General features: G+C 30.5%; 4 protein-coding genes across 7 annotated transcripts; 1 reads left to right on the forward strand and 3 right to left on the reverse strand.

The window, feature by feature from the left end:
• Nucleotides 1–67: 67 nt before the first annotated feature.
• On the reverse strand, nucleotides 68–8,314 carry Khc (kinesin heavy chain). Of its 2 annotated transcripts, none has more exons than XM_035093542.1 (8): nucleotides 7,622–8,314; nucleotides 6,900–7,041; nucleotides 6,550–6,723; nucleotides 4,993–6,290; nucleotides 4,774–4,920; nucleotides 3,987–4,661; nucleotides 3,581–3,875; nucleotides 68–3,328 (listed from the first exon to the last, which is right to left on the reverse strand). In XM_035093542.1, the coding sequence occupies exons 1-8, from the start codon at nucleotides 7,772–7,774 to the stop codon at nucleotides 3,249–3,251; spliced, it is 2,964 nt and encodes a 987-aa protein (XP_034949433.1). In that variant the 5' UTR covers nucleotides 7,775–8,314; the 3' UTR covers nucleotides 68–3,248. The 2 variants fall into 2 exon arrangements, with proteins under 2 accessions (XP_034949433.1, XP_034949434.1); XM_035093543.1 differs by having other exon boundaries at nucleotides 68–3,386; nucleotides 7,622–8,313.
• Nucleotides 8,315–9,383: 1,069 nt separating this feature from the next.
• Nucleotides 9,384–15,631, reverse strand: Hecw (Hecw ubiquitin protein ligase). 3 transcript variants are annotated; one of them, XM_035093734.1, is made up of 4 exons: nucleotides 15,312–15,631; nucleotides 15,159–15,243; nucleotides 11,410–15,037; nucleotides 9,384–11,228 (listed from the first exon to the last, which is right to left on the reverse strand). In XM_035093734.1, the coding sequence occupies exons 3-4, from the start codon at nucleotides 14,958–14,960 to the stop codon at nucleotides 11,117–11,119; spliced, it is 3,663 nt and encodes a 1,220-aa protein (XP_034949625.1). In that variant the 5' UTR covers nucleotides 14,961–15,037; nucleotides 15,159–15,243; nucleotides 15,312–15,631; the 3' UTR covers nucleotides 9,384–11,116. The 3 variants fall into 3 exon arrangements, with proteins under 3 accessions (XP_034949625.1, XP_034949624.1, XP_034949623.1); XM_035093733.1 differs by having other exon boundaries at nucleotides 15,120–15,243; XM_035093732.1 differs by lacking the exon at nucleotides 15,159–15,243.
• A 756-nt stretch (nucleotides 15,632–16,387) lies between these two features.
• On the reverse strand, nucleotides 16,388–17,678 carry LOC118073225 (39S ribosomal protein L4, mitochondrial-like). The gene is made up of 3 exons (XM_035093598.1): nucleotides 17,160–17,678; nucleotides 16,620–17,028; nucleotides 16,388–16,550 (listed from the first exon to the last, which is right to left on the reverse strand). The coding sequence occupies exons 1-3, from the start codon at nucleotides 17,493–17,495 to the stop codon at nucleotides 16,405–16,407; spliced, it is 891 nt and encodes a 296-aa protein (XP_034949489.1). The 5' UTR covers nucleotides 17,496–17,678; the 3' UTR covers nucleotides 16,388–16,404.
• Nucleotides 17,679–17,939: 261 nt separating this feature from the next.
• Nucleotides 17,940–22,292, forward strand: anchor (integral membrane protein GPR155 homolog anchor). Its single transcript, XM_035093544.1, has 9 exons — nucleotides 17,940–18,062; nucleotides 18,139–18,395; nucleotides 18,491–18,576; nucleotides 18,746–18,886; nucleotides 18,956–19,245; nucleotides 19,322–20,491; nucleotides 20,579–20,744; nucleotides 20,830–21,013; nucleotides 21,087–22,292. The coding sequence occupies exons 4-9, from the start codon at nucleotides 18,807–18,809 to the stop codon at nucleotides 21,585–21,587; spliced, it is 2,391 nt and encodes a 796-aa protein (XP_034949435.1). The 5' UTR covers nucleotides 17,940–18,062; nucleotides 18,139–18,395; nucleotides 18,491–18,576; nucleotides 18,746–18,806; the 3' UTR covers nucleotides 21,588–22,292.
• The last annotated feature ends 50 nt before the right edge of the window (nucleotides 22,293–22,342 follow it).

Below are 22,342 nucleotides of genomic sequence, written 5' to 3' on the forward strand. Positions count from 1 at the left end.
TACTGATCTTTCTTTAATGAAAACATGAATCATTTATGCAGGTTTAGCAGTAATGTAATCAACATAATAATCGCAAATGAATTTTAATTCAATAGTAATAAGTATTACAATTAATTAATTATAATTATGACTCCACAACTAGAGCTTTTCTACACCCTGCATATACAATCTAAGATATCTATCCTAAATAAATTTTAGCATAAATACTCGGTATCGTTTTTCTCTGTTTATTATTTTTCAAATGAGGTGGATCTAAGTATTACAATATGTCTCAATTTTATTCAATAATATTATAAATTGAATGCACACATGATGTTATAAATAATAATATTTATAAATAAATTACAAAAAAAAAATAATCCCTAGCTAAAAAAATTACTTAAAAAAGGCACGGATTGTATATTCAAACTTATTGGATAAAAGATCCACCTCTTCATTGTCAACAATGTTTTACACTTGGTGCACAAAAAATTTTTATGGTATCTGTAGTATTTTTTTTATTTTTTCGTCATTTGAATTAGATTTCATTTCTTGCAATATCATTTCAGTATTATCTCTAAGCGATGAAAAATAATCTAAACTCTCTTTATTATTAATAAATACGAGATTTTTTCACCCAATTCTCTCAATCTCCGACGAGCACCGCAAAACAGAAGGATTAGAGCCTTTAAGAAAGAATTATGACATATTCTTTTTATTTAATTTTATTAATATTGACATCTGCTAACTATAATTTATGCTGAGGTTTAGGAATCAAAAGAGACAACTCTTTATCAAATGACACTGTAACATAACATTAACAAATTTTTTTTAGTAGAAAAAATTATTTCTAAAATAAGAAAGGTTTGTTTTTTAATAAAAAATCGTTAAAACAGTTTCAAAGTTCTCTGATAAACTTCAGATATAATTTTATTGTGATAAAACAATTATGGTGTTCTGAAAAATAATGTCTTTTAGAAATAATTTATTCTTCTAAATTTAAATGCATTAAATTTGATGAAAATCAGTTAAAACTCGACCATGTGGCTTATATCCATCAAGTCTGAGTAATATCAAAAGGCGATAGTAATTATGGATTTAAATTATCGTTTAATTAATAAACACATATTTAATTAAATTGATTCATCTATAAAAAAGAGTGACAATGCCTTTCTGGTATTATATCATAGAACAATAAAAATTATGTAACATATCGACAAGGACAATACGATCAAGTAGTCGCATTGTATTTCATTAGACCTTTGACTTTGGTAGGCAAAGGTGCGATACTTGACATTCATTCACATAGTTATTTTCTTTTCGATAAAAAAATAATTGTTTTTGAGATTAAAGATAAAACGAATAAATGCGAATTTGTTTTTTCATTATTTAAAAATCTCACTTCAAATAATTGTTCATTCCTTTAAATTTAGATCAGCAATAGGATGTACGTGACACAGAGGTGCGTAAACATCATTAGCACATAACGTTATATTCAAATTCTAGAGTGATGGAATTATTGTTGTTATTATTATAATTATTATTATATACAGATAAAGATTATTTTCTTTACATTAAATGAATTTTTTCCTCAAATAGTCGAACTAAATGTCTAAAAAGAAAATAAAATGAATCAATGGAAGATGTATATTAAAAAAATGTTTTTGAATAACTGTGCAAAATTCTAAATTATTCATGATTACAGACTTTACAATGCCTGTGAAATTAATACAATATAAATTTGTTTCTACCTAACATTGCAAAGAATGTATACAAGTATGTTAAACTCGTATAAACATATTTTTAAAAATAATTTTACAGCCTGCGAATTTATATTTATTCTTAAATTAATAACAAACGATACCGCATCATTTTAACATAAAATGGTCAAGTACATGTGGCTCGCAAGTTAAAAATTATAAATTACAGCGACCAAATACGTAAAGCACATTTTATCATCTTATTAAGCTCATAGCTTGATAGCAATAGTTTATATTTGTATTTTACGAAATGATGTTCATTAACATTTTTACCAACTATTGCACCAAAGACAAAAAAAAATCTTTAGTATTAAAAATTCACATAATTTTTTTGTTATTTTTTATAATAATCATTATAAAATAAATTATAAATAAATATGTGTATATCACACATTCGAATAATTAGAAAATTCTAATAAAGCAATGTATTAGATTACTTTAAATTCGAGATACGAAAAGTTGAAAAAAATATAAATTAATGAATGATAGTTAAAAACTTATTATGAGAACAAATGAGTAATAATCAAATTGACTATAAAAAGTCTTTAGAATTTAATAAGAATACATAATGAATTAATATAAATAATCGCGATATAGGATATAGCGAAATCGATGAAATAAATGAAATAAAAAATAGATACTTTTAAACTACATAGAAATATTTACTCTAATCAAAACAGTTCCAATTACTGAATCTTAATCACAAAAGAGAGGCTTAAAACACTTAATGAAAATTAAGTGAGCCCTCTAAATTGATTCAGTTTATCAAACCTATTTTTAAAGAGTACAATCATTCAGATAGTTGCCATACAAAAAAAATCACTTATTCTGCGATTATAAATTACACAATAAGCCACAGTCATTCGTACAATCTTTTTGTAACTGCATGTCAAATCGGACTTCATTACAAGCGGACTTCATTACTTGTATTATTTATTGAATAATTGTTCTTTTTATTAACTATATGGTGCTGGTAAAATTCAAATATTCGTACAAACATGATTTTTTATTAGATATTAAGAATTATACGTTTAGTTGATGTTTAGGTATACATAATCGCTCAAAACTTGGCTCGTCGGGTATCTGTCATATTGTTTCACAATTTTACCCGTTAAATATTACAAAGAAATATTTATTCATTTTTCTAACTATATTATTTAATTGTGAACCTTAAAAGATTGCATATGAACGTTTATATATAATTCGTGCGTGTAGAAAGCGCTTGAAACGTAATACTTTGACGCAGTAAGATCGAAAGAAATTTCTTGTCGATCACAAAATATATTTTGTAGCACGCCTTGATATTTAAATAAAATAATTTATGAAAATTAACTATTTACAAATCGATGAGACATGCAGTATTACACAATAACTTAAAATTTATCTTAGCAATTATCTAAGCACATGCTCATTTTTTTAATATTTTTATTTTTTTTTAGTTAAATTAAACGGATGGTGCTCGTTGCAAATATAGTACTTCTAGTATCCATATTTCGTGTACCATATCGTTTATGTGTAAGAATTGTAAATTAATTCCATATCTGGAATTCGTTTCTTTTCATCAGCAAATGCATTCTTGCGATCGTTTTCTGTAAAAGTGAAGAATTTCGGGTTACGTTCACGACCGCGGAACGTGACTATCCATATCTATTTCAAACACACAAAAATTAAAATGAATAAATAAATCATAAAATAAATATAATTAAAAAATATTTTTAATAAAAAAAAATAAATAATACATAAAATAAATAATATTGTATAAATTAAAAATTAGAAAAAAAATTAACTCATCGATACATTTAAAAATAAAACAACGTTTATGATTTATTCAAATTCCTTACCTCTATTTCCAGTTCGAATAGCATTGACACCACTCACATGGTGTTGGCCAGCGCGAATAGGTTTGGCAATTTGTGCGCTAGGTCCACGTCGTGCCAAGTTCTTTTGCCTAACTGCTTCTTTAATTCTATCGACTTCGTATTGGTAACGTTTTCGATCTCGCATTGCACCTTCTTTGGCATCACGCAATGCAGTCTCTAAGGCTTTCACACGTTCCATTGTGGCTCGTAACCTCTTTTCTAATTTCGGTAGCTCACATCGTAAGTCAGCATTATCTCTAACTAGTTGTTTATGAACCTGAACATAGATAAATTAAATTTTTAGACCAAGAAATTATTTAATATTCAAGAGATCAAGTTTATATAACGCTATGTATCGTAAAATAAAATGAATAATGAATAAACAAACCTTTGTAAGCTGATCAAGATTGTTTTCTAAGAATGAAATCTTCTGTTTTTGTGCCAATGAGCCACCATCATCTTCGTTATCTTCAGCATTTACATTCTTCTTGATTCTAAGTTGCAAATCTTGAACGAAAAGTTTACGAAGATTGTGAAGAGTTTGGAGCTCTTTGCCAACAGTTTCTTCCAATCCTTTGAGATCCTTCCTGGCTTGTTCGCGACGTTCATTCACCAAAATCATCTCCTGTAACTTAAGTGATTTCTCAGCCTCTTCTTGTTTCAGCCGTTCATAGTCAGCTTGAATTTGGTTATGTGCCAATATGAATTTCTGATTCTGATCTTTGAGTTCATTGATCATTTCTTGTTTTTCAGAGATTTCATCCCTCAATGTTGCTACTTGTTTCTGGTGAATGTCTCGCAACTGATCCATCTGTTTTTCGAGGGTGATGCGCATCTTCGTTGCAGCCTCTTCCTCTTCAGCCTTTTCCTTATTATTCACAGCTTGAACTTGTTCTGCTGCTTTGAGTTTCGCACACTCCTCTCGGAGAGAATCAACATCTTCCTCTAGAGCACGTTTGCGTGCTTCGGCCTCTTTCATAGATTCCGTTAATGTCAGCATACGTGCTTCATGTTGAGAAATCAATAGTCTACAGTCGGCAAGTTCTTTTTCATACTCGCAGATCTAAATGACAAAAAGACATCAAAGACATTAGTTAAAAATAATTACCACGGTAAGTAAATAAAAAAAATATTCATCAAAGGTAAAATAAGAATATCTAGATCATAATGCATACCTTCTTATTACAATCAGCTTGGAATGTTTCCAACCCCTGACAACGTTGCACCAAGTTCTTCACTTCAGATTTCATTTTACTAATGTACAATCTAGCGACAGTGAACTCTTCTTCTACTTTACCATTAATATCAGGTGTTATCTGGCACTAAAATAATATATAATGAATATCAGCCGGAACAAAGAAATAGTTTGATAAAAAATTCATAACAATAAATACCTTCAAATTTTCATCACCACCAATAGCAGCACCAATTTCTCCAAGATCTTTTAATAAGTTTGTCAACATTTCTGCAGTTCGTTTACGCTGATGAGTTGACATATCGCGTAATTGTTGTAACTCAGATGTCGTAGAATTGAGGGCAGTTTGTTTAGCAAGAAGCTCTTCTGTTAAAGCTTCATTTTCTTTGTTTTTAATGTCGACCTCTTGTGATTTCTGGTCGTAGTTGACAGCAAGTTCCTCAAGAGCCTGAAGCACTTCTTTCACTTCTTCTTTGGCACTTTCCGTCTCTTGATTAATTGTGCTCATCTCTTGTTGTAATTGTTCATAATCCCTTCGAGCACTTGCAATCAATTCTTCTTGTTCTTCTAACTGTTCCTTCAATTTTTCGACATACTGCGACTGTTGATTTATTTCTTCATCCTTTTCATCTAATTGTTGATACAAGTTTTCGCGTTCTTCTTCGAGTTTCTGTCGTTCTTCGTTAGACAGAGATCCTGCCATTAAGCCACCACCAGGAATAGCAGGCATAGGTCCATCATCTTTTCCTTCAACTACAACTGTAGATACTACTAAATCAGATGCTTCTAACAGATTCACTTGTTCTTCTGGCTTTACAGTTTCGCCTTGTCTCCAACGAGACAATTCTGACTCCAATTTCTCTACTTTTCCCTTTAATCTTGCAGCCTTTTCTTTCTCACGTTCATAGCGACGTTTCCATTCTTCTGCTGTCAATTCTTCATTAACACATACAACATTCTTAATTGTCTTTGCACGTTTACCAAAATCGAGAGTAGACTTAGTTTCAGATTCATTAAAGCTTGCAGGAGAACAGCATATAATGATAGTTGTCCTAGCATTACCCCCAAGAGATTCTTGTAAAATACGTGTTAACTTTGAATCTCGATAAGGAATATGAGTTTTATTGCCATCAGCTAATGCAGATATGACATTTCCAAGAGCAGATAATGATTTATTAATATTTTTAGCCTCATCAAGAACTGTTCCTTCAGCTCCAGTCTTTGAAACTTTCTCAGAACCTGCTAAATCTACTAAATATAACTTTCCAGATAATTTCTTTTGGTTTTCTAAATTTTCTTGCTTGACATTAATTAAAAATACAGAATGTGAACGAGAACTGTGTTCATTCATGTTAGTTACAGCTATATGTCTATTAGATTTTCCTTCTTCAATTACTTCAAATACTTCATCTGGACTAGACACAAATCTTTCAGTAGCTCCTTTAACGAAAGGAACACGATTTTTATCTTCATGAACACTTAAATTTACCTTGGAAACTGAAAATATTTAAAAAGTATTAAGTTATCTGATAATATATTTACTTAGTATTGATATCATATGATATTCAAGATCAATGTTTTCAAGTAAAAATAAAAAAAAAATATTGATTTCTTCTACATTTGTGATGCAATGTGTAATTTCCTCTAAAGTGTAAATGAAAAAATTTTCTGCCATGTGTCAATAAAATTTCTTTTGTTTTTACTATCAAGTAACATGAATTTGAATAAAAAGAGGTTGATATTAAAAATAGATTACCATCAAGTAAATCTCTAATTTTATCCATATAAATTTCAAAGTATGATACTTTAATATGGAATTCCAAATTCTCTTCCATTCCATAGATATGATTGAAAATGTCGTTAACGATCCTTGGAATGATTCCTTGTTTATTAGCATCTCCAATGACACCTTCCATTGTGTGAGTTTTACCTGCCATTCAAAATTCAATTGTTTTTTTAAAAATATTCGTCATAAATAAAAGAGCATCAACTATAAGCTACAGTGAATTGATGAAGTCGCATCAAACTGTTGTTGAGTGCATTAGTAATATTACATAAAATGGTGAAAGAAGTGAATGAGTGTAAACAAAAATACGTTTAAATTACCTGATGAAGTTTGTCCATAAGCGAAAATTGTACCATTATATCCGGCAAGTACATCCGTGACAATTGACTTAGCAGCTTCATTGTAGACCTTGTCTTGGGTCGCATTTGGTTTGAAGACTTTGTCGAACAGGTAAACTTTCCCCTAAAAGGACAAAGAATTATGGTAATAAAATTTGTTCCTTGAGAATTTAGTTTCAAATCTTTAAAATACGAAAGAGAGTCATAGCCTATGTTTCATAATAATATGAAGATGTTTGAAGATGACTGATTAATTTAAAATATAGGTTAATTACAGTAGATCATCCAAATGAGTACATAACCTAAATTGAGCTTGGAAAACATGAAAATGAAAAAAGTTTTCTCGGATCACTCTAAATACAAATTTCATGCTTTGATTGTTCTATGACTCATCTCCGTTACATAGTTTAATCATTTTCGTAAAGCTGTATATAGAAAATACCAGGAAATTTATACACTCAATCGAAACGTCATAAAAAATTCATTCGATTTATTTGTGTGTTATAGTAGTAAATTTAATCAGGTGTTTTATGGTTAAAGTACTTGAAGCATAGCAAACAATTAAAATAAACTTTGTGAAACGGATAGAAACGTTTTTTTTTTTTGCAATTGTCAGCTGTGCGCCGTCGCATATTCATTCGTAATAAACTGATGCATTAAAAAAATTTTTTTAATTAAAAACAAATTTAACAAAATAAACTTACTCCGATAGAAATACAATTGTCATCTCCGCCAGAAGGGAATTTAACAATAAATTTGGAGCCAGCTTTCTCCTCAGAATCATTGAGAGGTCGAAATCTGCAGACAACTTTGATGCTATCCTCAGCGGCAATCTCTCGTTCTCTCGGAGTATCCATTTTGGTTTGTTTTTATCAAAAAATTCACTCGCAGATGCAATCACTACGAACCAACAAAACCCTCAACCTCGTGAATATTTATTCCGTTTTTCACTAGCATAGGCGATCGATTGAAGATGTAATCGACGGCATGAATATAGAAGAACTGTACTGTCAGACTACGACTGTTCTCAACACTAAGATGGCTGACGTTGATTCTTCCCACTGAGCACAGAACAGACTCTTTCCCCCTCTTCTTCCCTCAGTTAGTAAGCACACCAGCATGCACCGGTACTTGCGCTGTGAGTGAATAAGCCAACATGAATATGTACACGAGTATCGTGGCAAGCTTACTACTTTAAAATTGGGATTTTTTAATTTTTCACTGATGACAACAGCACATTTTTTTTATTCACTTTAGGAATTGTCTTTTAAAAAACTTTACTGACTTTTAGTTATGAAAGTAAAACGTTCGAGGGCTATAAATTGTCTAGATAACGGAAACGAAAAAGTCCACGCCAACGATTAGGCAGCCATGCGCAACACACCTTCCTATACCCTCCTTAGGCTCAGCTCCTAACACTTGATGTTGGTGCCGGTTGTGTATACTCCAATGCTCTGATGCTTTTACACCCCCACCAGGTAATATGACCTTCACGAGTTAGCAAAATTATTGATTTTTAGAATCTTTTCTTTCATTTGCGATAAATCAGTCTTTTAAGATGCATCATAATCTTTTTAGTATCAATTGTTTTTATTGTACAAGGGATATTGATTGTCACATGTAGGTGTAATTGACTTTATTTTCTGAGATTTAAAACCTACACTCATCCGGTTTATTACACGAGTAGGATTTATGTACTAAATTCCCATTTCTACACGTGTTTTAGAATTTAATTTCTTTAAAAATTTATTTTCAACTTTTCTTTGATGTAAGCAGATAAAAGATTACCTCATTCTTTAGTCATCAACCTATTAAAAACTTTAACTGTAGAATGTTCATAGATAAAAAGTACTGGTTTTCTAAAATGTTCATTCACTCGTTCCGCTTGATGAATCTATTCTTTATTACTTTTACTTTATAATTTTTTTTTCTCATTTTGTATACGTCAATTTTGAAAATAGATTCGGTATTCAGATAATCCCTTGTTTTTATATGCTCCAATTCTTTAGAATACATTTTAATTTCCCTTTAATTATAATGATATTTAAAAGCTTTTGCATACAAAATAGAATGATTTAATTTGAAAGTACTGTTATTTAATTTTATTAAGGTTTAATTGATAAACTACATTATCTCTTTTGAAGAATTATCTTCTTTTTATTCATAAAAACAAAAACACAAACTGTGAATGTGAACGATGTCATCAGAAGAGCATTCTAAATATTCCTTTTCAAAATAGAACTGTTTTATGAGAAGAAAATAATCAAGCTGTTAGATGACAAGTAAAAATTAAAAGTCTTCCTACATATCACAAGTTTTGTCTCATTTAACATTAAGAAAAAAGGGTTTTTTATTTTCAAAGACAACACTGAGTTTTTTAAAACTTTAATTGTACAATATTTTAACAGATTTAACTGTCTAACTATAATAAATATTTTCCGTGATTATTATAATTATCAATAATAATGACTAGAATCAAGAACAAATGCGAAGTATAAATGCTTTGACACATATCTTTTTGCTTTCAAAAAAATTTGTTCGAAAATAAATAAAACCTACTTAATAAAGTAAACATAATTTTCCTGAAAATACATTGCACAAATAATTATTTTATGTGTATTTTAAAATGAATATATAATTACTTGATACTTTGACAAAACGTTTGCAAAGTTATTATGCCATTCATCGCTTTTTTGTAATACATAATAAAAATAGTAAAGCGCTGACGGTGTACAACTATCAAGCTCTGTATAAAACTAATAAATATTTAAAAACTCCGATGATATATCTGAGTTGATTAATTATTAAACCATAAGTTCATTATTCAGCATAATTAATGCATAATAAATAAATTAAAAAAGCTAAGCACGTCTAAAGAATCATCATTCTATCGTTGCAATAATTTTTTATTTTGATGATTTACTTAAATTATGCAATTTATAGACTTATCGTTAAGTCTCTTTTTCTAAATAACATTATTATGGATTAATTCTGTTTTTAGAAAAACTTTAGAATAAATCGCAGTTTCAGACTTTTTCATTCACTCCATTTTAATTAAGCCTTTATCAATTACAACTTAATATCTACGCTAATATCTTTTAAAATAAAATTTTATATTTGTCATGAGTTCTAGGATGTATCTAGTGATCATAATTGTCAAGTTATGCCTATCTAATTTTTTTATTGTTTTAATTTATTCCTTTTATAGTTATATCATAGAAAGTGATTTAGAATCGATGATCGAATTATTGGTGGTTTCATTTTGTTGTTCATTTTTCTTTTTAATTTCGGCCAAACCAATGAATATCGATGTATATTATGAGCAATTAATGAGATTAGATATACATTTGAAATTTCGTGTAAAACACTTCGTAACATCTACATATTATATTCGTGATTATTTCGTTATTTTTATTATTACTTTTTTATGCATAAAAAAGTAAGAAAAATCATCATATCTAGATTTATATCTAGATAACCGAATTTTAAAGCGTTTCAAAATATTTCATAGACATTCAACAAACATTATTTTTACTTAAATTCGTATGATTTGTAATTGCTGTGCGTAAATTAAGGCTTTACGTTTCATAACTGTCAAAGCTGTTCAATAATATTTTCTAAGATATGAAATGTATGAATTAAATATTTTTAGTAAAGATTTTGAATCTTTTAATAAAACTTTCTACTAATATTTTAAAATAATTTAAAACAATATAATAAAAATATTTGAAGTCATTTAAATCACATTTTTACCTAAATTCATACATTATCAATAAATCATTTTTAAAATTTGCTTTTACCAGAGAAGAGAGACGTGAATAGAAGTTTATTTGAAATGGGCCGATGTGTTCCAAAAATTTAGTATGGGTTCTTTGGAGCCAAGTAGGAGTTTAACACAGTTGGGATGGCCTGGGGTGATCCTTAAACACAATACAGCATTGAACTTCTATGCAGGTCTATTTTCTCTGCTTTTACTCTATAGAATGAAAACCAAATTTTCATTTCTTCACGATTATAATTATGACAATAATAGTTATTATCATTTGATTTTATATTTACAATATAATAAATAATTACTAAGCTTTTTGATCATCTGTTATAAATTAATTAACCTGACATAAATTTTGTATAAATACATCAATATCGACGTTTAAAAATTTTTGTAAAATTGAATCATTTATTTTAATTTTAAATATAATTTACTCAATGCCAAATGTGTTGGTCTCTTCGACTGCCAAGAGTAATTTTTCATATAAAATTTCCGGAGTTGGGTATGGAGGTAAATCCAATCTATTAAAACAAGTGTGTGCTCTGAAAAAATATATATCCATTTAATTAAAATATTAATTGAGAACGCTTACAATAAAATTTAAATTGAACAGTTATTATTTTTACTTTACAGAAAGTAGTTTTTATCCGTTTTTTTAGGTAGTAAGTAATGCATCGAAAAAAATGTCCAATTTAATAAAAAGTTTTTGAATATAAAACTTACCTGGGCAAACTGTTTGGTCGACCCCATTTTTCAATGCAAAACTTCCTTGGTCCCGTCGAACCCCGCAAAGCAGCAAATCCTTCATATGGAATACTAGAAGTACCAGTGACAAATTGAAGAAGTCTCAATCGTTGTTCATTGGTAAATCTGCTAATACTACTCCAAAACCACTCAACGACAGGATGACCATCATGATAACCACTTCTATACTCCGTATGTGCTCTCCAATCATTTAAATCGATCTCCGCAGCACCAGCAATCACTAATTCTAATTCTCTTGCATCAAATACTGAAACCAATCGTGGATCAACGACCTCATAAAATCCACGAACGAGTGATTCTGTTTGTTCGGCTACTCCTCGTTCCAATCTCCATTTAACAACTCTTTCTAAATATTCTTTTTTATTTTTCTCAGTTACTACGATGTTACGACCCCCAGGTTTTAATTCTCGTTCAGCAACACGTCCTAAAAGCTCTTCAGTTACTGAGAATGTGAGCTCAAGAGGTTCAATACTGATATCTCTTTCTTTAATCCACATTAAACTCTGGTGAAACTCTTGATCAAGACTTTCCAAATCACTTAAGCTTGCTGGAACACGTAGTAATGCTTTGTAAAAAGGTCTAGTGAAGAAAGCATCAAGTAAATATTGATGAACGAGTGCTAAACCTAGAACTCTTCCAGAGAATCTAAACCAATCATGGTAATTATCAACAAATGCAGACATTGGAGAAACTTGAACTGTATACGTATCGTTAGCAGAGTATTCGAAAAGTCCATAATAAGGATTGAATAATTCTCGAGACAAATGGAAAAAAAATTCACGAGATGGTCCACCATAATCAAGTCCTTCTTCATGATCAAAAATCACTACTAACTTTCCTTTTTGTAAATCTTTCTTTGATGCCGCCATAATTCTTGTAAAAGCGTCTTCTAAAAGATGTTCTCTTCTTATATGCAGTTTCAATTTACCAGGTCCTTGGCCAAATCCTTTACTTTCAAGTTTGCGATAAAAAGTTCTTAGTTTAGCTTCAAAATCTCGTCTGTAAGGTGCAGGAGCTCGTGCAGATGCTCTAGTAAAGCCAGGTGATGCATGAGGACTATTTATTGGAGATCGACCAATATTTCCAGGAACATAAGACATGATTTCTTGCTCAAATAAACTTAATAACACAGCCAAAGTCACATCATGGCCTAATCTTTTTAAAGCTGTTGTTCCTTCTACTCTGATGGCATTTATTTTTTCCCTTAGAGGAATATCTTGTGCCACAGACGACTGACGTTCCTTTAGAATATCTATAATATTTGGCTGTCGTAGAAAAGCAACTACTTTATCACTATAAGCCACTGGAATTTCTGGAACAGCTGAAATACCAGACTGTTGAGGCCGAGGAGGTGGAATAGGCGCTTCATCAAGAACAGTTCGTGGATGAGCAGCTTCAGTTGGAAGCCTTGGGTCAATAAATGACGTAGCCTTTCTTGCGTGACTGATAAAGAACCTTTTACCAGTCCTATCTAATTTTGATTCATAGCCTCGTGGTAAATCTTTCGATGGGTCAGCAAAGAAATTAATCAAAGCTACTAAATCACGATTATGTTCATATCGTGGAAAAACTAATGGATCTCTTCTAATTCTGCTAATCATGTGTTTAAGGCTTGGATTGCGATTATAAAGCTCCATAGCATTCATATTGGTATGAAGTACAGTAAAAAAATCAGGTCGTGAAAGAAATAAAACAGGAGGTATTGTTGTTATATCGAACGGCTCTGTTTCACTTCTTTCTACCCGATTAAAATCTTGTCTGTCTTCAGTGTCTTGACTAGTACTTGACACAGAAGATCCAGCTTCACGATCAATATTGTCTGGTCGTGATATCGTTCTTCGTACACTTTGATACCTTCGATCAAGTTGCTGTCGACGCATGTCACAACCATTTCGAGATGTTTGTCCAGGTCTTTGCCAAGTCGTTGTCCGATTTACATGATCAATATAGAAAACCCTTCCATGACTATCAATTCTTGCTTCCCAAGATGGAGGTAGTGACTCATCAGATGATACAGATGAATCAGAAGAACAAATTTGTGAAGGTCTTAAAGGCTTTGGACGATGTGTTGGAGTTGGAGGACATTCTGGTTGACTTGTTGCTCCAGTTTCTGATCTAATTAATGGCTTGTGAGGTCTTGGAGAACTTAACAAAGCAATGGTTTTAGTTACAGCCGTTCGAGTCTTTAGAGCCATAGCTTCATCGACATCAACAATTTCAAATCCAAAACAATCTTCAGGACGACAAGGAACAGTATGTTTATGAAGATGTTTATGAGATAACGTAGGTAAAGCAGTTGGTAGAGCATTAGTACGATGTAAAGGCCTATGCGTAGCTCGCGGTGGTAATGGTGGAGGATTTGGATACATATTATCATGCATAGAATCTTGAATTGATGATGGACCACCAGTGCTTCGCCACAATTGATAATATTCTACTCGATCTGGTAATCCTGCTCCATTGATGCTTCGTACTCTTTTCTTGGCTGACTCATTCTTCAGAATATCAGTTACTCGCTGAGATTCAGTATCAGAATTACTTCCTTCACTACTATAAGACGATCTAGGCTCTAAAGCAAGTGCTTGAGCATTATCTTCGTGGCTGCTTATTCCCGAAGCGCAATCTATTGAAGCCGCTGCTGCTGCTGCTGCATTTTCTTCAAGCTCGATTCGTTGTGCTTCTACTGCTTCATATAAATTTACGAGGCTTGGAAGTTTAAATGGTTTGTGTAAAATAGTTGCAGCATCCTCAGAATTTGATTCAAGAAAATCTAATGGCAATGATACAGCTTCGTCTACAGAAACATTTGTACTTTTGTGTTGTAATGAACTACTACTACTACAAGCTTCATCAAGTTCTAATATACCAGTAGAAATATTATGATCATCGAGTGAATATTGTCTTATATCATTTTGATTTGTAGTTGATTTATTTAAAGATGAATCTTCACTGCCAGCACGACGATTGTTTTTTAAAAATTCTTTCTTTCTGATCATATTTTTTTTTACAGGCTCGTTGGCACAATTGGACGTCTCAGAATTATGTAATGGTTTTGAATTTTCAAATACACTTCCCATAAATTGCTTTTTCTTTAACATATTCTGCAAGTAAGTAGGTTGCACATTTGCATCACTATTCTCTGTACTGTTGACATTTTCTGAAACACCATTGCAATTTTCTCCATCAGAAACTGAATTTGATAAATCTTCATTCTCCGAATTTCCATTTTGATGAATTTTATTTTTAATAACTAAACTAGTAACTTCATCACATGCATTAGAAAAACATTTAGGAGAAACTGGTGTACTTTGATCTTTCCTTTGTCCTTCTTCTGAATTTTGATTATTTATTAAACAGTTTGTTGATGATCCTGATGATTCAGATGATTCTTGAGCACTTTCCGAAATTCCGTTTTCACCACTTGATACCACATTCGAAATCATACTTCCATTGTTATCCAGCGATCCAGAACTCTGATCATAATTTTCTGAATCTGGCTTCATTTCCATTTCCAATATTAATTTTATGGAAACGTTTAAAACATCGTTTCAATTATTATTTATCCAATAGAGGCACCAATAGAGTTCTGTAAACAATAAATTAAAAATATCGAATATTTATGTATTAAAACAATGTTCAATTTGCAAATAAATTTTGTAAGGTTCTACCAGAGGTGTTGACTGAAACTAATAATTACGATGACACACCTGGAAAGATGAGTAAAGCTAGAAGGTCACAATTAATCGGAAAAAGTAGCAATGATTCAACATCATTAGTTTGCAGAATGATACGCTAAAAGTAATTATTGATAGAAAAAGTCTAACAAATATCAAAACATCGTGATTTGAACTTAAACTTACCCCATTGATCATGTTCTAATTGTTTAAATATTACTTTTCATTGAAGGTTTTGTTTTTTTATAGTTTTTGGAGTAATATTTGAACGACATGTTCAACTAAAATTAGTTGTCGTATAAAAGAGATAAATTACAATTCGAATTAATCACACCGCCTACTGATTAGATTAAAGGTAAGTTTAGCTGACAGAAATACATTCTGAAGTAATGTCAAGACAATTTAGTTTAGGAGCTAAACAGATACTATTTATTTATACTAGGGAAAATTCATGTTTTATTTGTTAACATGGTGGAAAATTTATGGACTTTTTTCAAGGACTGTTGGTAATACTGGAAATTGATCACGTGGGCTTTTGTGCACTAAATTTAAAAATCAAAACTATTACAAGTATTTGTGGTTACTAAATGTATGGAAAATCCAATTTATTTCCAAGAAGTTGATGTTGATTTTCTTTCAAAAGATGGCTTTGAAAAGTAAAATTTGCTCTCTTCTTAAATAGCTAACTTTATTAAAAGATTCGTATTGTGAAAAGTTAATTAAAGAATGACCTGTGAAACCATTGAGAAAAATATGGTCAACTTGATGAAAATATCTTTAGAGATTTATTTAAATCATATTTGGACAGGCTTCTTTCTTTTTAATCCTCCGGAACCCTTGGATTAAAATTTGTAAAGGATCCTTCCGAGAATTGTCAAAAATTTCCACTTACCAGTAAGAATTTACACACTCGACTCAGAGGGGAAATTCGAGAAAACATGCTGGTAGCTTATCCCATGCCAAGGGTAATTTTGAAATAATATTCATTCGAATATAGAAAACAATTTAAATAAATTGATATTAATATTTCATTCTTTTGCAGCCGATCTTAAAGCAATATTTCAGTACTATGAATGTAAAAAGAAGATGACGGTATGATAAATTATCATTGAATATTCATGAATAAAGAAAGTTGTTAATAAGAAAATAAATTGCAAGAATAAATCAACAGACAACTGTTGGATACGAATACTTGTTATATTGAATATACGAAATAAACGTAATTTGTAAAGTTTATTCGAAAGATCCATACAACTAATAAATAGTTTATTTCATTAATTTATTTTTTACTCAAAGTAAATTTAGATATTAACTGTTTATTATCAGGTCTATGCAAATGATGTAAAAGCTTGTCTTCAATCTGACGAGCTGCACGTTGTGTTAAAACAAGTGTATTGTGCTTCAGCATGCTGTAAACATTTAATCCTAGAAGAAAGGAAAAATGGTTGAAAGAAAAATGAAGAGATTATCATAAAATTAGTTAGCTACTATTACCATAAACTGGCATCAAATTTATGTGAAAGATTGTGTCAGTTGCAATTGTAATATTTTCTGGCATTATGTCTTCAGTATCCACAAACAAAACACTTGGTCCCCAATATCTTTCTTCTAACAAGGACTCAATATATTCTGGATTATTAGTGGGAATTTCCAGATCTTTGACAATATAAAGATCATCTTGTGCTAATTTTACAGATAATGCTGAAGTCAAGCCCAATACTCGATCATAGAATGGAGGCATGTAGAAATGAGTTGCTGGAGATCTTGGACCATGAGCCTTACCACCATATTTGAATAAAGGAGAATTAATACTTCCATGGCGAGCACGACCTAATCCTTTTTGTGGCCATGGTTTTCTTCCACCTCCTTTTAATTCAGCCCTATTTTTTACATGGGCATAGTTCTATAAAAACAATTATGTTTGCTGTAGAATTTCAATTTCAAGTTTCAATTACAATTTTTTTTTTTAATGAATCAACTTTATAAATGTAATAATAGAATACTTTGCTAAAGATTTAGGATAAAATTACTTACAACAAATTTATACATTCGTTGCCATCTAACATTACTCCATAAAAGATCAACTCTAGGTCTTGCCGCAAATATTTCTGGATGTAAGGTCATTATTCCTAGTTTTTTTGTTTGAATGGTATCTATGTTATCTATCCAAACTTGCCTTTTTTTAATATACAAAGATTCTTCATCATAATATTTTACATTTGATATTATTGGAGGATCATTTGTTGGTATCAAGGTATTATTATTTGTCGTTTCACTTTGGACTTGGCTTTCAACTACAGTACAGAGTTTCGATATCTGACATGAATATCGTTGAAATTTAGTCGTAAGATTTTTAATAATTAATGACATTTTGTTTGTGGTATTTTTCAATTCAATTTAAATTTACATTTTTCAACTTAACCTAATTCATAATGTTTAACTCCACAGTCTCACGGCTTTTACGCATGGGGACCAACAGTTACGAATACACGAAGACGAACGGAGTAACCCGAATTTCCCCGAATCTGATATTTTTTTTAAAAATAATTTTTAACTTAAAAAAAAAATTAAAATCAACACATAAAAGAGAATTTAAATTTCTTTTTTTTTATCAATAAATATACAACATATAAAAAATAATTCATCCATTTATAAATATTATTACTTTGTTATTTTTCATGATTAATCAAAACAAAACATTTAATTTTAATTATTGATATTATTTATTATCAATTATATTTTACAAAATAGTAAATTATTTTGTGATTCATTTACTCATAAATTATCAACTCTAGCTTTCAAGATGACAAAATATTTATAAATTATATTGATAATAAAATAATTTATCACAACTGTAATTTTTTTAAAGCAAAGTAATAGTTCAATTCGTCATAAGACTAGTTGCATAATGTGGACTAACAACATAAATATATACAGGTATGATCATACATACAAAACTACTTTAATAATTTAAGAAACGCGCCGGAGATTCTTAGCATTATTGGTCCATTAGAATGTGAACGAGTATAAGTGAAGGGACCAAAAATCCGGAGTTATAAATCTATCTTTCTCCGACTTGTACATAATGCTGGTTGGAGAGAGTAATGGATGTTAACCTGTAGTAGTATATAACTTACACACCATGTTGGACTACCACATGTAAAGGAGCCTACGTGACTTTTGCAGTGGCAATTGTGGTGTACAGAAGATAGATATAATCATGCATCATTCGGCTTGAAATGATTCATAATGATGTTTAATATCTTCAATGTAAGTAACAGACATTATTTTTGATGAATTAACATTTATAGTTCACGTTCATGGACATATTGATTTCTGTAAGTTCGTATTTATTTTTATTTTAGTGCATAAGCTCCGATGTTATACACATGACAGCTGAAGAGTAATCAAATTAAATGGGATAATTAACAATGACATATCATCTTAACTGGTAAGTAATAAGATAAATGATAATTAAGAAATTTTTTTAATTTTTGCTCTAAACATTCAATAATCTTTTAAATCCATTGAGTGCAGCCATGTAAATATAAACATATGTTCGAATAAATTTAAATTATTTGCTTAGTACTTAATGCTTCTTTTGAACTTGACTTTTTCAGGTAATTGACATGATCAATGTTATTCATTGATTGTTAACTGTCATTGGTAAATTTTTTAATCATGGAGCTCAGTTTATCCGATACACCAACTGACAATTTATATCTTGCTTTAATTCAATGTTTTGCAATTATACTTTGCGGGTAAGTTAATTTAATATTGGTAAATAAATGTTTATAAAAAAGATAGTTACTAAATATTTCTTATTATAGATACATTGCTGGGAGATTAGAAATTATTACAAAAACCGAAGCCAATGGATTGAATACATTCGTAGGAACTTTCGCTCTCCCGTCATTGATCTTTTTATCATTAGCTAAACTCGACTTTTCTCTAGTCAACTGGAAGTTTTTGTTAGCTGTTTTTCTTGCCAAGGCATGTGTTTTTATTGTGGTTCTTGGGGTTTCTTTAATGGTCACAAGACCTGTACATCCGGGAAGAGCTGCATTGTTTGCTATTTTTGCTACTCAGAGTAATGACTTTGCAATTGGCTATCCCATGAGTAAGTATGGCTTAATTAATAAAAAAAAATTTTCTAAAAAACTATTTAGTGTTAAATCTATAAATAATTTTTGCAGTTGATGCATTGTATGGTGATACTCATCCAGAATATGCAGCATATCTATACTTAATGGCTCCAATATCTTTGGCCATTTTAAACCCAATAGGTTTCGTTCTTCTAGAAATTGGTAAAAGAAGAACAGGGGCTGAACAATCAGGATGGAAACTGGTTGGATCTATTGTCAAAGGAATAGCTCTTAATCCTATTCTTGCCATGACAGTATTAGGGATAATTGGAAATTTTATTTGTAGTCATCAAATCCCTAAAATGCTGTCAGTAATACTTGAAGTATTTGGAAATGCATTTTCAGCCAGTGCATTATTTTTACTCGGATTTATGATGGTCGGAAAAATTCATACTTTGAAAGGCGCAGCACTAGTCATACCTGGAATATTGATATCAGTCAAACTATTAGCGCTTCCTTTAGTAATAAGAGAATCAGTGACACTCCTAGACGCTGGAATAAATGAAATGGATACAAGGAACCTGAGCACATATGGATTTCTGTATGGTACAATACCTACAGCACCGGCATTATTCATTTTTACTCTTCGTTATAATGTGGATATTGATTTAATTGCGTCAGCAATGGTTGCTTGTACGTTCTTATCAGCTCCATTAATGTTCGTTTCTGCGAAACTCATCAGTGCAATTAATGACGGAGTATCGCCAGCAAGTTATGCACGACAACTAAATTCATTTTCTTTGGATGTAAGCGTAGCATCGATTGCAGCTTGTTTATGGCTTTTTATATGTTTCTTCGTGCTAGAAGGAAAAAAATATAAACGCCTAACACATCGGTGTACGTTGCACATTATAGCTGCACAACTCGCTGTAGCAATTGGACTTCTCATGTGGACAAAACTCAATACAAACATGGTTGGATCTATCTACTGGTATATTCAATTCGTTCTCATTAGTGTAGGTGTTTACGCAAGTCGACTTTGGACAGCGTCATTAGCGGCAACTCTACTTTTCTTAAGCTCAAGAACACAAAACTTTGTCAAAGATTTGCAAAGATGGATTTTACCAATTGGTTTAATTGTACCATTATTGATTGTGGGTTTGATGTGCTTGGTAATCTCACCAAATAATTTTGTGAGCTTTGATCTCAGAAACCCTAACTTTCAATTCGGAAGAGTTCAAGCAGCAGTCTCGATTTTCTTATTATTATTTTCTTTCATAGGTAAAATACTAAACCATTAATAATCGTGAGAATAATTTTAGTTAAAAATTGCCATTAATTTATGTCAATTACTATTTCTTTTTGTAGTAACGGCTGGTTGTTTAATATTGCAACAAAGATATCAAAGGCGTCATAATGCTGAAATTTATGCTAGTCTATTACAAACGTCCGAAAATATTGAATCTTCAATCGTAGAAAATAGAAATGTGGTTGATGTTGAAGACTTAATACCTTCTGGAGCTGCTTTATCAAGGTATTATGAATATTTTCAATAGAACACAAACATTTCAAACTAGTAGTGATTTAGATGATTAAATTTTTATGATACATTTTTACAGAGGTAGCTGTATTTTGGAGCATAACAATACTTGTGACTTCCAGAATAACTTTTGTGCTCCTAGCTCTTTAACAGATGAACAGGACATGGATTATCAGACTGATCAAAGAAGAGTAGATCCTGATGATCCGCAATTTCTAAGACATTTAGTTCTTTTAATATTTCTTTTATGTTCCATGTTTGTCGTAAGTATTTTAATATATTTTTACATCAAAAACCTATCGATTAATGAAATAAATTTAATGGATCAAATTATAGGGTATAGCTTTATCAGTTGGAACGATGATAATGGAACAAATGACAGGAGTATACGCTGAGTTGGCTTTTCTTGATGTGGCATTTAATTTTGGACAATCATTAATAGCGTTTATTATATTTGGACTGGATCCAAGCCTTGGACGACTTGGAGCTTGGCTTAAAAAAATTTGTCGGGATTGGAAAGCTCGTCAGAAATTACAACTACCAGATGAAGAATCTTTAAGCGCAGAAACTTTATCGATTCGTGAACAATTTAAACGATGTCACCTCCACGAATGCCGTCAAAGGATATCTATGTGTCGTAGGCGTTTATTGAAAGTTTATGAAGGAGCATTTTCCGGTACTGACTTGGTTGATTATCTATTACAAGCTGGAATAGCTGAAAACCGGGAAGATGCAGTACAATATGGACGACGTCTTCTTGAAAGTAGGGTATTACATCATGTAGATGGTACTCATCATTTTCATGATAATAATATTTTATATGCCTTCAAAAGCTAAATAATTTGGATTATTTAATTTCGTCTGTACCATCTGAGTATTAATGATTATTAATTAATTTAATATTATTCGATTTAGTGAGCCATGGTCCAAATTAATTGTTATGGTTGTTAAAGTAATTAATAGTCTATTCTACAAAAAAAAAGCCAAAATAATAGGAAAAATGATAAAACAATAGTTTACTTCACTAATTTATTTATTTTTTTATATTTATGAATAATTATTTTTATCCGCGGGACGGATAAATAATTTAGTTTTACAGATTAAACAATCGTGATCATCATCCATCTTTAATATTGAATAATATAAACAATTTATTGTGCACAATCGTATAATTGAAACCCTCTGTTCTATAAACTATAAATATTAATAAGCGTAATTTTTGATAGTATGCTGCTGTGGCTCAAGTCAAGTACTGTTTACAAAGACAATACTTGGTCGAGTGATTGCCTTGTTGAGCGTTTGATACTTAGTCTGTATTATGTTTTGTTTTTGTAAGTACCAAAGTTTTGTTTTCATTGTTCTCTTTTATATTTAAGAATAATTGAGGTTTCTTAAAATTTCTAATAAGTAAAAAGAAAAATGGCTTAAGTAAAAGTAAAATTATTTTAATAGTAAAAGCTATTTTTTAAATATACTAGAAACATTAATAAATTATGTATATGTATTGAAAGTTTTGAACTTCATATATGTAACCACGGCCAATATAAATAAATATTCTTCTAGAATCAAATCAATATGAAATTTCTTTATAA

This window comes from Chelonus insularis, unplaced genomic scaffold (genome assembly GCF_013357705.1).
Source record: "Chelonus insularis isolate UGA/USDA-ARS -01 unplaced genomic scaffold, ASM1335770v1 scaffold_277_pilon, whole genome shotgun sequence".
Lineage (NCBI taxonomy): Eukaryota > Metazoa > Arthropoda > Insecta > Hymenoptera > Braconidae > Chelonus > Chelonus insularis.

Coding starts and splice junctions, on each gene's coding strand:
- Khc (XM_035093542.1), bottom strand. CDS start 7,774: ATGGATACTCCGAGAGAACGAGAGATTGCCGCTGAGGATAGCATCAAA. Junction 6,291..6,549: donor AATTAGAGATTTACTTGATG/GTAATCTATTTT, acceptor AAATATTTTCAG/TTTCCAAGGTAAATTTAAGT. Junction 4,921..4,992: donor GTGGTGATGAAAATTTGAAG/GTATTTATTGTT, acceptor ATATTATTTTAG/TGCCAGATAACACCTGATAT.
- Hecw (XM_035093732.1), bottom strand. CDS start 14,960: ATGGAAATGAAGCCAGATTCAGAAAATTATGATCAGAGTTCTGGATCG. Junction 11,229..11,409: donor CGACCAAACAGTTTGCCCAG/GTAAGTTTTATA, acceptor ATATTTTTTCAG/AGCACACACTTGTTTTAATA.
- LOC118073225 (XM_035093598.1), bottom strand. CDS start 17,495: ATGTCATTAATTATTAAAAATCTTACGACTAAATTTCAACGATATTCA. Junction 17,029..17,159: donor AACGAATGTATAAATTTGTT/GTAAGTAATTTT, acceptor TTGTTTTTATAG/AACTATGCCCATGTAAAAAA. Junction 16,551..16,619: donor AAATTTGATGCCAGTTTATG/GTAATAGTAGCT, acceptor CCTTTCTTCTAG/GATTAAATGTTTACAGCATG.
- anchor (XM_035093544.1), top strand. CDS start 18,807: ATGGAGCTCAGTTTATCCGATACACCAACTGACAATTTATATCTTGCT. Junction 18,887..18,955: donor TTTGCAATTATACTTTGCGG/GTAAGTTAATTT, acceptor TTCTTATTATAG/ATACATTGCTGGGAGATTAG. Junction 20,745..20,829: donor TCTGGAGCTGCTTTATCAAG/GTATTATGAATA, acceptor ACATTTTTACAG/AGGTAGCTGTATTTTGGAGC.